The 13835-nt window shown below is 43.7% G+C and overlaps 1 protein-coding gene across 3 annotated transcripts in view; it reads right to left on the reverse strand.

The window, feature by feature from the left end:
* The window catches only part of NTN1 (netrin 1), a 212988-nt gene that overhangs the window by 87747 nt on the left and 111406 nt on the right, over positions 1-13835 (reverse strand). For 2 of the 3 annotated variants that reach the window (XM_054048407.1, XM_054048405.1), the window contains one exon: positions 2504-2653. The exons of the other annotated variant lie outside the window; for it this stretch is intronic. In XM_054048407.1, the coding sequence (XP_053904382.1) occupies positions 2504-2653 (150 nt within the window). The remainder of the gene's footprint in view (positions 1-2503; positions 2654-13835) is intronic. 3 annotated transcript variants of the gene reach the window in all.

Raw genomic sequence — 13835 nt, forward strand, 5'->3', positions numbered from 1 at the left:
AAAAAAGGGGGGGGGGGCATTATTTCAAGTTCCAGATAAGATTGGGCTATGCACATATCCCACTTGCTTTTACTAACTCCATCTGCATGGGAGTTGCTTGCACAATCTTACATGTGTCACAGTGAGAAAGCAAAGGGTTACACTCGAGAGCCAATGGTGCTCTTGCGGGATACAGAACCTGCCCCAGGTTGACAATTGCTTGTGTTGCCCAGATGGGTGTAATTTAGGAGTTCATCTGTTTATTTTTTTTTTAATAAATAAGAAAAAATGGACCTATTCTAGACAAACTTTACCTGCTCCCTCCCTGTGTCATGAGAAAGATGCTTAGTACAAAAACCATTGCTCTGCATTAAAAATATCTATTATGCTGGTTGACATTTTCTAAGGATGAAACTGTGCTATTGCTTGAAAAAAAAAAATCAGAGATCATTGTGAGCAGAATTTATATAAGTTTTAACACTTTTGGCTGCATATATTTGGCATATGTATATTTCATTATATATCGGACCTGCAAAATTCTAGTTGTCCTCTTGCCTTGGGGCAAGTAATTTTTGCTGATGGGCAAGTAAAATATTCTTTCCTCCCCATGATCATCATTGTAAAGAATGCTCACTGGTTCGTAAATTGTCGCGACAATATATACATATAGGAACAGGATTTGTAACCAGTCCTCAGTTCTGAAATTATTCAAAATGTACCCCCAAAATATGTGGGTTCCTTAAAACAATATTTTACAATGAAAAGAATTAAACCCCAGTAATAACGAAAAAAATCTCCTGTGGAACTAATCAGGGAAGTGCTTAAAAGCCTTCAGACACTGTCACTTTCTGTCAAAGGCAGAGCACCTGCATGTTCTTTAAAATGCTAGCAATATGCAAAGCCAGACATCCAGCCACTAGAGAGCACCTTAGCATTCTAGCAGGCTGATACTCCAGCAACCTGACTGTCTCGCAGGCTGATTCCATGAGTTGGCATGAACATGCTCCTCATTGTGCTCACTTTGATCACATTGAAATTCTGTGTCTGTCTTTATTTAGTTTTAGTGCAATGCAACCCAGGGGAGGTGATGCAAGGAGCAACTTACCCTCTGATTTACCATGGCTGTTGGGGACGGTAGTGATAAACCTTTGCACATATCCATTGCAAAGCACAGTGGGGTGTCAAGATTATGGCATCTTGGGAAACAAGCATCTGCTTTTGGCTCCTGCTATCCCATTGCAACATGGGAAAGAATGAATCTCAAATGACCAAAACCCACCATGGAATGCATGCTTGATTCAGGAATAAAAGTGGAGAAGGGGTATCTCTCCATACTTAGAAACAGTCATCATCTCAGGCAGGCCTTGGGAATGGACAATGCTGAAATAGACCCATGGTCTCTGAAAAAAGACTTGATTCTTTCAACCTTCATCTTCCTTTTTGTCTTAACACCAGGAAGTTAGCATAGGCAAGGAAGGCTGCTGTCTGCTGCCCCTCCTGCTTTCCGAGACTACTGTGGTTTTATTGTTTTGTTTTGAGTTGAACGGTTAGAATTTTGTCATTTGGTTTCTTTAACACAAGTAGAGAAAGAGACTGAAACCACCATATACACATCACGAATGGACAGAGTTATCCAACAACAGCAAAGACAACAGGCAGCACAGCGAATGGTTCAATTAAAGAGATTAGGGGTTAGCATTTGACTGAGACATAGAACACACTATGGCTGGCTGTGCAGATGTGGATCTCCCTAAGGTTGGTTCGTAGGGGGGTATAAAAGGGGGGAGCTGGCGTTTTACAAAGGGAAGAAACTTTGGAGGTTGCAGCCTGGTGCTTGTTGCTGTTGTTGTTTTTAAAGTGTATTTTAAATCGGAAGATTAATAAAAACTTTAAAAGACAAATAAAAAAAAGTCAAATGTTCCACATTTCTGGCTGGATCATGTGAGTGTACAGTCCCATTTAACAGTCTGGGTGTGCGTGCTTGTAGAGCGCTCAGCTGCTTTCGATATGCTTTCAGGATGACGGCAACTGTTAATAATGAACCCTGGCAATCTGCTGGTTTCAGCTGAAGGACCTTGACAATACAAGGCAAGGAAAGAAAAACAGCATAGCAATTTGCCATAGGAACCAGGATTGTGGTGGCATCTCAAAGGAAATAAACACTCAGGACACCCTTTGCATTAAAGAAGTGTTTGCAAAGCAAAAATCAAGCCCTTTTTTAAAGTACCCAGCTGTTTGATTAAGTGGGTTTTAAATTGCACTCACATAAACTAACCAGTGTGGCAAATGAGATGCATGTAATCTGTGCATATATCTACGGCATATTTGCACACAGTACATGCAATCTGTCCAACTAGGAGTTCACAAATGTGTTTTCAATTAAACACTGGTAATTGAGCATATAAAAACTGGTGTTAGTAAACATTTGACCCATTCGGGTCTCAGTGGCTGAGTTGCTGTTTTTTTTTTTTTTAAAAGGTTAATTCCACTATGCTACAGACTTCAAAAAGAGTGGTCCACGTACTTATGCAAGGGGCAATGGGAGATCGGCTTTGCTGGTAGCCTTTGGCACATCGATTGCACGTGATGCCAGTCACACCATCTTTACAGGGACATTGACCTGTGGTTTGATTACAGGTTTTGCCAGCTGCACCCACGGGATGGCAATCGCATGCTGTGGGGGGAACACACAACAAAAGGGTCAGAGGTGGGGGAGGGGAAAAATGTACAGTGTCATCTAGCAACAATATCAAAGAGCGCCACCTATGGTACGAGACAGTGTTACACTAGAGCTGCAGGACTAGGTAGAAGTAGCAGTGATTGCCACAAGGTTTCCACAGCTATTTGTCCAATCTAACGCTACGGCATGTCTGTAGCCAGCAATCCCGTCAACCTGAAACGAAGGTGGCAATTTATAGAGGTGGATTTAAACAGTCACTATGCAAGTCAGAAACCATGACAAGGGGATGAACAAGCCCACAATCCAATTGCTGAGGACATGGCTCAGGCCAAACATGTTTTGAAGGCAAAACACGCACCTAGTTATGTCAAACCAAGTGGATAGTGTTTAGTGGAGGCTTTATCTGCCTCCAGATTATGTAGATCTGAGCAGCCGAGGTAGCACGGGATCTTTTAGAGCATTGCTGTGATGACATCCACCCTGTGATGTTGCAATTGATTAATTCCAGGAGTTTTTGGGTTGGGAGTGTTGGTCCCATGGCTGGGAGTGCCAGGAGAAGGAGAGGCAGATAAACATAGTGATTCAGGAAACCCACAGTGCCAGCTGGTCACGGCAAAGTCACACAACACATGCTATTGGCCAGTTCATTAAGAGAGGAGAACAAATTCAGGGAGGAGTTTCACACCTGCTGGTTGCAAGGGATTTTAGCTGGAAACCATTTGATTTCAGACAGGTTCTGAATTCATTTCACCTCTCATGTAAGAACCTACTTTTCTTACTTTCCCTTTCACCCTTTCCCTGCAAGCAGTGTCCCCTGCAGCTGGTACTGTGGGTGCAGGAAGAAAATGCCCTTGTCTCTTTTTCCCCAGCCTGGAGTACCCGCTTGCTGGCATGTCCCACTCTTCCATTTCAGGTAGATGGAGGTTTGAGTGCAGATGTGAAGGGCATGAAAGGAGATGCAAAATCTGCCCTTGAAATGACACTACGTTAATTTCCCACAATGTCACTTACTGTGCAGCTGTTTGTAAAAAGCATCAGGGACTGTAACCATCACAGTGCTTCATGAATACAGGCACAGAGGCTCATTAACGTCCCTGTTTTTCATATGCTACACACTTAGGGCCAGATTGTGGCCTGCCCCACCGAGATGGGCAGCGATGAGAAAGATGCAAGGAGCCCTCCTTCCCTCCTCTAGCATTCTCCTGCAGAGTCCAGTCACAATCCCCCTAAGAAGCGCAGACCCTGCTCCCTCTGAGTGTCCCCATTGGTGCTAGCGTCTAGAGGGTTTGGGTGAGGGCAATGCAACGGCTGGCTGGCCTTGCTGCCTATGCCCAAAAGCCAGCAGAGCTGAATGGGCATGGGAAGGGGAGTGTGTAGTACAGCTGAATTCCACACAAAGACTCCAGCCTGTTAGCATCAGTTTGAGCATGTAACTCCCACTGGTGCTAATCATGGACTCTTGAGAGGGCCCAGCCAGGTCCTCTTGTGCATCCCCGTTCCCCATTGTGGAAATCTGGATTCCTTCACCCCATCAAGGGGAGACCAGGTCTCTCTGAGACACACTGTGCTCTGATCTGCGCTACGGCTCCCCTTTTGTACAGCCAGTGACCATCCCGTGCATGCAGTTTCGCTCCACGGAACCTCGTGATTCCCACCAGTTTGTCCCGATGCCACTCGTCTCACTGAATACATTGCCAAGGCCCCATTTTCTGGGCTTTGTTTGTGCATATTCACTGCAACAACACCTCTGAGACATCTAGACTGTTATCCAGACCTCCCTCCCCATACGCATGAATGCCAGTCATCTCTTAGCCACACGTTACATAGTCAATACCTCAGCTTTACTGGCGTCAATCCCTCCATCCCGCTACATATTGTTGTTGTTCTCTTACCCCTGCTCTGTTTGGCAGGCTTGCCTGGGATGAGGTACAGAATGGAGCACAGTGTCCCAGAGGAAGGGCTCACACCCTAGTGCATAGAGGGGTCCTGTCCCCCAGAATCCTCCGACAGTGGCAGCCTAGAAATACTCCCAGCTGCCATGGTAAGTAGAAGGCAGTGGCAACAGACCCCTCACCCCTACACTGGCACTGCCCCAGCCTGTCCTGACAGCATCAAGGCAAATCTTCTCTGAACTGCCCCTCTCAATTTTAGTAACACGTTGGGGAGACATTTGGGCCCAAAGTTGGGTGGGGGGGGGGAGAAGAGTGGGGCACAAAGCTTACTCTATAGACCTTAATTCCTTCTGCCCTCCCACTCGCCTCACAAGATCCCCCTGCCCTGCCCCCAGCACCCTCCCCTCAAATTCCCTCTTGCCCCCCTCTGGCTTCTTTTTTCTTGCTCAAATTCCCCATGCCCTAGCTCTCCTCTGACTTCCCCTCCCCTCCCTCAAATTCCACTTTCCCCTCCTCTATCTGGCTCTCTCCTTCCCCCTCAAATTCCTTCCTTTCCCTGCCATCAAACTCCCCCTCCACCACGCTCTCTGGCTTCCATATTCTGCCCTGGAGTCTCTCTCCCCCTCTCTAGTTTCCTCCTTCCCCTCCCCCCAGCCTCTTTCTCCCCTCCCCCATCTTTCCCCTTGAAGTTCTGGGAGGGGCAAGTGGGCAGCCTGCCGAACATAAGGCCGTACTGGGTCAGACCAGCTGGTCACTGCACAGTCACACAACATACACCTTAGCATTCTAGCAGGCTGATACTCCAGCAACCTGAGTGTCTCGCAGGCTGATTCCATGAGTTGGCATGAACATGCTCCTCATTGTGCTCACTTTGATCACATTGAAATTCTGTGTCTGTCTTTATTTAGTTTTAGTGCAATGCAACCCAGGGGAGGTGATGCAAGGAGCAACTTACCCTCTGATTTACCATGGCTGTTGGGGACGGTAGTGATAAACCTTTGCACAACCTCCCCCCCCCCCAATGCCTTCTCCCCACTTCCACATCTACATGGCTGAGAGTTTGGGGGAGGGGGAACAGGTGTCCCCCTCTACTTGAAATTTGGAATGGATGAAAATGCCCCCGCTCACTTGAAGGACTTGTGGTAGCGTGAGGCAGAGGAGAAAATCTCTCAGGGAGGCAGCTGGGAGGATGGGTAACCTTCCACTGGCCTCTCGCAGAGCTGGTTGGGAAAAGAGGGAGGGAGGAGAGTTTCCTGCAGAAAATTTTGCCAGAAATTGAAATCTTAACCAAAAAATTGAAAACCGCGAGTTTTTTTTTTTTTTTCCCCCTGATTTGGGGTGGATTTTTAACTTAAAGTCAACATTTTTTACAGAAAGCAGGCACTTTTGGTGAAACATTTAGTTTAATAAAACCCCAATTTTCCATCAAAAGAGATTTTTGATGGAAAATTTTTGACAGTCCAGACTTAAGATCAAAAGAGACAGGCTGTCTCCTCTGGGGAGGGAGCAGTGTGAGGAGGGTTATCAGGAACAAGCTAATCAGAAATCATGGAAGGGTTAGCAGCAATAAGGTATAGTTTAAAACTGTAAAAGGTTATAAAGGAAAACAATACAAAGGGAATTGGGGAAGGGTTGAAAGAAATACAGAGTAAGGAAAGGGTTAAAGATCAAAGACTAGCTGACGGCAGGGTTCAGAACAAAGAGTAGCTAGGCAAGGGTTAAATGCAATAAGGCAAATCAGGCAAAGGTTCTGAGTGGAAGACAGAACGCCTTGTGATGCATGCTGCCTCTCTCTTCCCCTTTGGGCCCATGTATTGTTCATATAGGGCAGGAGCCTGCAAGCCCTCCATCCTAGGAGTAATCCTTATCCACAGGAATGCCTCCATTGATTGCAATAGGACGGCTTCAGTGAATGAAGATCGCTCATGATGAGTAAGACTCTCAGAATCAGGCCTCAATGGTAGGGACCTTACAGGAGAGGGGTCTGTCTGTAAAGGCAGGACTTTGTGGGCACCATATAAATAAATAGCAATGCCACCTCTCTCTCCCATGATAGGATACTTTTGCGTATCCTGTCCAAATCTGCTTTTGTCATTTTTACAGCCATATCACATAGTAAATTCATTAGCGAGATGAGGTGTGTGAGGTAAGGTTGTCTCTTTCTAACAGAAGTTGGTCCAACAAAAGATATTACCTCACCCATCTTCTCTCTAAAATCCTGGGACCAGCACAGCTACAACAACACTGCATATAATCAACTCATGTCTAACTAGTTGTCTACTCTCACCCCTAGGTCTCCTTCAGCATTAATTATACTTTGCTCTTATAAGTACTTTACAAAGGAAGATCAGTAGAATTACCTTCATTTTGGATGTGAGCACAACACAGGCACAGACAGAGGCAGGGACTTGCCCAAGGTCTCACAGAAGGTCAGTGAGCCTGGAATGAAACCCTGGACTCCTTATGGGCCCTATCAAGTGGCCCCATTGAGTCTCTTCAGCATGGGATCTCAGAGGGGAGAGGAGATTGCTCAATCCAGGATCTGAGAATATGCAGAGTTGTGCAAAGATGTTAATAACTAAGCAGAAAACTAGGTTTCTGGAGGGGTGTGAATCTTTCATCAAACTTGGGCAAAATTGAAGAGTGACTCTGGGACCTGAGTTCCAAGTGGGCCCATGCTGACAGGTGGAAACCATATAAAACTCTGGGGTTTTTATACTGATCTAGATCAGACAAAGCTTGGTCAGTCTTCACTGCAGAGGATGTTGAGGAAATGCTTATCCCAGTCTAATTTCTGAAGGTAATAAAGTCAGGACACTGTCAAAGGCTTTGGTATCAAAAAACAAAATGTTGAAACAAACTGATCATTTAAACAGTAACAAGTCATCAGGACTGGATGGCGTATGTCCAAGCAGCAGAAGGAATTTAAGAATGAAGTGGCTGAGCTACTAAATAAAAGATGCAATCTCTCATTAAAATCTGATATGGTGGAGGACATGAGAGTACCTGATGCTATCCATATCTTTCAAAAACTCAGCAGAAGTTATGCTGGAAACTACAGAACGGTTGGTCTAACTTCTGTACTGGTAAACTGCTTAAAACAACTGTTAAAAATAGAATTGTGTGACACCAAGATGAGCATCACATGACAGGGGCAAACCACAGTGGCTTTGATAAAGGAGAACCATACCCCTCCAATCTATTTGAATTCCTTGAGGGAGTCAACAAAATAGTGGGAAAAGGAGAACTAGTCAATATTATTTATTTGGGATTTCAAACAGTCTTTGACAAAGTTCCTCACAAGAGTCTGCTGTTATTATTAATTACCTACTAAGGACACCAAAAAGTCATTGAGTGAGGAATAAAGTTCTGTGATAGTTTAGAAACTGGCTAAGAGACAGAAAACAGTAGGAATGCATGGTCACTTTTCAACATGGAAAGAAATGAACAATGAGGTGCTTCAGTCTTGTGGTGCTTGTATTGTATTTATTAGTGAGCTGGGTGAGAAGGGAGATTGCAAAGCTTGCAGATGACTCAAATTTATTTTGGTCAGTTAAGACTAGAGATGACTGAAGAACCTCCAAGAGGCCTAATCACCAAGCTAGGTGAATGGGCAACATAATGGCAGATGAAACTCAATGCGAAAGCAAATGCATTATTGGGAAGAACACAGTGAACTACTCACACATACTGAAGAGTTCTAAATTAAGCATAACCACACAGGAAAAAGATCTAGGAGTCACTGAGGACTGTTCAGTGAAAAACATCTGGCTGATGCATAGTGGAGGTCAGAAAAGCAAACAAAATATTAGGTAGTATTACAAAAGGGACAGTGAATAACAATGAATATAATATCATATAAATCAATGGAACGTCCTACCTGGAATACAGTGTTCTTCTCAAAAAAGCAGGAATAGAGGCAGCCAACCAAATCAATAAAAGGCATAGAAAGTTTCCACACAAGGAGAGATTGAAAAGATTAGGATTGTTTAGTGAGAAGATGAATAAAACACTATTGAGGAATGCCAAATACAGAACATGGAAGGTCAATCAAAATCCAAGAATAAGGGGGCATTCAATGAAATTAAAAGGCAACATATTTTAAATGATAAAACAAAATGCTTCTTTTGCGCTGCACATAATTAACTTGTGAAACTCACTGCTACAAGACATTATGGCAAAGGCCCAACAGCAGGATTAGATTAAGAACATCTGCAGTTGCACTAGCTAGGATTAAAATATATACTTGGGACATACAAACCTCCTGTTTCAGGACACAAGCCAACTACTAATTGCCTGGAGATTGGAAGAAATTTCCCCCAGGGGCATGGGTTATTGCAAACTTGTCTGTTGTGAGGTTTTATATCTTCCTCTGATCCAACACTGGCCACTGCTATAGACATGATTCTGTATTTAGACAGACCACTGGTCTGACTGAGTATAGGCACTGTTTTGTTTTTATGCTTCAGCTGAGATTAGAATGGAGTTTTCAGGCTTTCGAATAAAAAACTCAAAGCAAAACTCAGGGCTGTGAATGAGAGAGAGTGAGAAAGAAAGAGCTACTCCCTTGAAAAGTTTTAGAACTTGTTAGGATCTGTCTGGCTTGTGACAGGTCACCAAGCAGCCATTACAAAAATGTAAATATTTTTCCATCCCTGAATTTTTGTCACAGGTATTCTCAGTCGCTAATCTCCAAACGCATGTGTGTTGAAAGATAACAGGAGGACAAATTTCCAGGATTATTTCTTGTCAAGTGTGACATTTTTGAGAAGGTATCCAGTTCACCCAGGGGTGGGAGACTGAAAGGACTTCACATTTTTTTGAGAATTTGCATCTTCCTGCTTTAAAGGAACTTGTTTCTTTGCAATGTGCTGAGAACAATACAAAGCCCAGTTCATTGGATAAAAGACAACTTAATTTCCTGGTAAATGTTTGGATTTCTTCATGTTGCACCATATCTGCAATGATAACATCATAGCTTTCAGACCTTCCAGTTTCAGAGGTAAAACCCAGGGTTTCGAGTGACGTGTTCTGTGCTTTGTGGTGAGCAGTAAAATGTTAATATAAATACTGAACTAAGCCCAGAGAAATATCTATTCCTTTGCAGTGGTTAGTGAGTAAGGACACAATTCAGGAAAGTATCCTTTCTCAGGAAACCACTTAAGCATATGCTTAACTTTACATATGTGCTTAAGTGCCACTGAAGTCAATTTTTCTAAATGTTTGTTGTGGGAAATTTTGACTTTGTTCTGATTCAGAATCAAAACAAATTTTGAATTGTCAGACTATCCCATGGAACAGAAAGTCTGGTTTCTTATGAGCTTTATCTCGAATGACAGAAGAATTATTGAGATATTGGGTCCAATCCATCTGACATATCATATTTAGTAACTCACATACCAGTAAAGCCTGATTCTACTAAATTCACCTGGCTTGGAACTGAAGGTCCATGAAACCACTGAGATCTGCATGATTTCCCCCAAAAGCCATAATAAGGCAGATGTTCATCTGAAACTTGACCCCAGCCTCAAAATTCAGCCACCCATTTTCCAGAAGATTCTGAACCTTGGCAAATGATTTGGTGAATTGCTTTTGACTTTTAGGTTTGCAGTAAAATCCCAGAACAGGAAAGTGTCACATGGTTTGGAGATTCAGAGACATTTCACTCACATCAGACATCCACAGTTTCACTTTGAACATTAGACACACACCCAAGATGGTGCAAAGAGATATGATCTATAATACCCTAGCTGGACTCTTGCACCGCCAGGTTGATTCACACTTAGGGAAAGCAGACAGCCCTCCCTTAGGGATTCCAACAAAGGCAGATTATGTTGTGGAGAGAATTCCGTGGAAGCTGGCTGCTCATGGGAATGCACCAATCCGTCACATTCCTTGGCAACCCTGGCCACATCCCTCCCCAACCAGATCTGTTCACTGGGAGGGGACGCTGCAGCAGAAGTCATAGCAGCTTCAGCGTGTTGACTCTGAACACTAATGATGACTATTTAACATTGTTAGCTAATTTACTGCTGATCATTTTAGCAGAAGCATTCAGCTACATTACCCCTGCAAATGAATATCTATTTCCTTGAGTTTAGTGCAGTAACGCCTGGGCTCCTCTTTGCATCCCTTAGGAGATCCCGAGGTTTTTGGCCAACAGAAATACTAACTCACTTCCTTATCAGGTAAAATCAAATAGCTCCTTTCCACTTCAAAGCGTACTTGCTACTGTGCTGTGTATCAATGCCCTAATTTCCTGTTTATGGAACTAGAGCTCAGGGCAGCATCGTTAGTGGCCTTATATTTCTCACCTCACAACTCAGTCCTTCTACTGGGCATCTTCTCTGTGACGTGCCACCAGGCAGGTTCCACAAAGCCCCCATGGATCAAGAAGTTTGATTAATTGAGAATAAGGTTTTGAACAACTGTAATAAATCCAGTCTTTGGTCACTCATGGTGTGGGCTGGCTTTGGAGATGCAAACAATGGAACAATTATTAGGGAGCTTGCAAACAAAGCCCATGCCTAACTGCCTACAAGCGATGATCATCATATTAAAGACCCCACCCCCAACAACCTGGCAGCAATGATCTCAGTATTACTGACATTTTCAGTAATGAAAAGCTGAAAAAAAATCATTTTGTGCTGCTCTCTATGGCCTGCTCCACAGTTAAAAGTTAGATCGACCTAACTACGTCACTCAGGCTGGTGAAAAATTTTGCGCACTGTGCGACATAGTTAGGTTGACCGAACCCCTGGTGTAGACATGGCTAGGTCAACGGAAGAATTTTTCCATCAACCCAGCTACCATCTCTCGGAGACATGGATTACCTAAATAGATGGAAAAAAAAACACCCTTCCGTCGATCTACGGAGCTTGTCTAGATTACCGCTAAAGTCGATGTAATTTACATCGCTCAGGGGTGTGAAAATACCGCCCCCCAAGCGACATAAGTTACACCGACTTAAAGCAGTGTCTACACCGCACTATGTCAGTGGAAGACGCTCTCCCGCCAACATAGCTTCGGCCTCTCGTTGAGGTGGAGTAGTTATAGCGCATCTTCACCACATGTGCTACACTGTTGCAGCTGTATTGATGCAGCAGCGCTAATGCAGTGCGGTAATGAAGACAAGGCCTATCGTGCTACAGTGGCACAGCTGCAGCAACTTACCTGTACCGCTGTAGTGTAGACATGACCTAAGTGCTTGCATTCTGTTGCTGCTATTATACAGCTGTTACATATACAGCACTTCACTCTCCTTGGCTTATCGATCAAAGTGTACTTGCTAAGCACAGAGGATGAGAAAACTCTGGCAAAAGCACAGGGCAGACTATGGAGAGCAGGGAGCTCCTGCAATACTGGAGAGAAAGGGAAGCAGGCCTGCAGAAATGTTCTGATCGGACCCACTAAAGTCATTTCTAGAGCTTGTTGGGAATTTTCTGACAAAACATTTTTCATGAGAAAATGATGGATTGTTGAAACCGAAACAGTTCATGGACAAGAGTCAGTTTGGACCAATTTTTCAGCTCAAACATTTTGGCAATAGTTTCAAACTTCTCAAAACATTTTGTTTCAACAAATGCACAACAAAAATTCTGGTTTTCTAGTTTGAAATTTAAACTAATTATAATAAAAAAATTAATGGCCAAAAATCAAAATGATGAAAGGTTTCAATTGGCCTGAACCATTTTTGTTTGTTTGCAAATATTTGAGGATTTCAACTTTTCATCCTGATTTGGGACAGGAATTCCCCCCCCCCCCCATCTCTCAGTGTTTCATAGGACAGGAAAACCATTTCTCGCCTAGCTCTACTTTTTTATTTTTCTTTCCCTTTTTCCTAGATATGCATAAAGTGCCAGGTTTTCAAAAGTGACTAGTGATTTGGGGTGCCCAACTTGAAACCTGAGGGACAACTGATTTTCAAAGGCAGGTGCTCAGCACTTTGTGAAAATCTGGTCTCCTTTATGGTGTTTCAAGTTGGTCCTCCAATAGGTCTACACCTACATCACTAGTTATTTCTGAAAATCGGGGCCAGAACACGCCATTAACATTTCATTTTGTAACATGTTCTTTATGAAAGAGTTAAATATAAAGGCCACAATTTTTAAACCTGGGTGCCGGAAGTTTGGCTCCTAAATCTATTTTTAAGCAGCAAATTAAGAATGGCCTGAGTTTCTGCACTGCCAAGAACCCACAATGCCTATTGCAGTCTGTTGGATCTACATGTGACAAGCATGCTTTAAAAAAAACAAAAAACAAAAAAAAAAAAACCACAGGTCACTTTTATTTAGAAGCCTAAATACAGATTTGGGAGCCCAACTTAAAGTATATTTAAATACATATTTTAATTATATATTGTGACAAAAGTCCTCCTCTACTTTGGTGGGTCCTGTGCTTATTGGCAGATTTGCTTGCCTCAGAGATTCACCAGATGTGTCAGGAAACAGCCCAGAGACCTTCCCCTCTGGTAGAAACCACCGTCCAGGTCAATTCCTCCTGTGTCTGATCAGGAGTTGGGAGGTTTGGGGGGAACCCAGGCCCGCCCTCTACTCTAGGTTCCAGTCCAGGGCCCTGTGGACTGCAGCTGTCTAGAGTGCCTCCTGGTACAGCTGCACAACAGTTACAACTCCCTGGGCTACTTCCCATGGCCTCCTCCCTTCTTTATCCTCACCACAGGACCTTTCTCCTGGTGTCTGATAATGCTTGTACTCCTCAGTCCTCCAGCAATATGCCTTCTCACTCTCAGCTCCTCACATGCACACTACAAATTGACGTGAGGTCCTTTTTAACTCACATGCCCTGATTAGCCAGCCTGTCCTAATTGATTCTAGCAGTTTCTTCTTAATTGGCTCCAGGTGTCCTAATTAACCTGCCTGCCTTAGTTGGTTCCAGCAAGTTCCTGCTTGTTCTGGAACTGCCCGTTACCTTACCCTGGGAAAAGGGATCTACTTAATCTGCGACTAATGTATCTGCCTTCTAACACTCTCCTGTAGCCATCTGGCCTGACCCTGTCACAATATTTAAAATAGCTTTCCCTTCATTTTCATGATTATGGGGGAGATTTTTGAAGGTGCTCAGGGGAATGAGGAGCACAAGGCCCATATAAAGTCAGAGATGTGTGCTCCTAGAGCCCTTAGGCAACATTGAAAATCTCTTCTTACATATATAGGATGAAAGGCTGGTCCTACTGAAGTCAATTGCAAATCTCTCATTGACTGCAGTGGGGCCAGGATTTCCCCCAAAGTTTCCAGTGCAGTCCTTGTTCCTTTTGGAGGTGCTCT

This window comes from Malaclemys terrapin, chromosome 13 (assembly GCF_027887155.1).
Source record: "Malaclemys terrapin pileata isolate rMalTer1 chromosome 13, rMalTer1.hap1, whole genome shotgun sequence".
Classification (NCBI taxonomy): domain Eukaryota; kingdom Metazoa; phylum Chordata; order Testudines; family Emydidae; genus Malaclemys; species Malaclemys terrapin.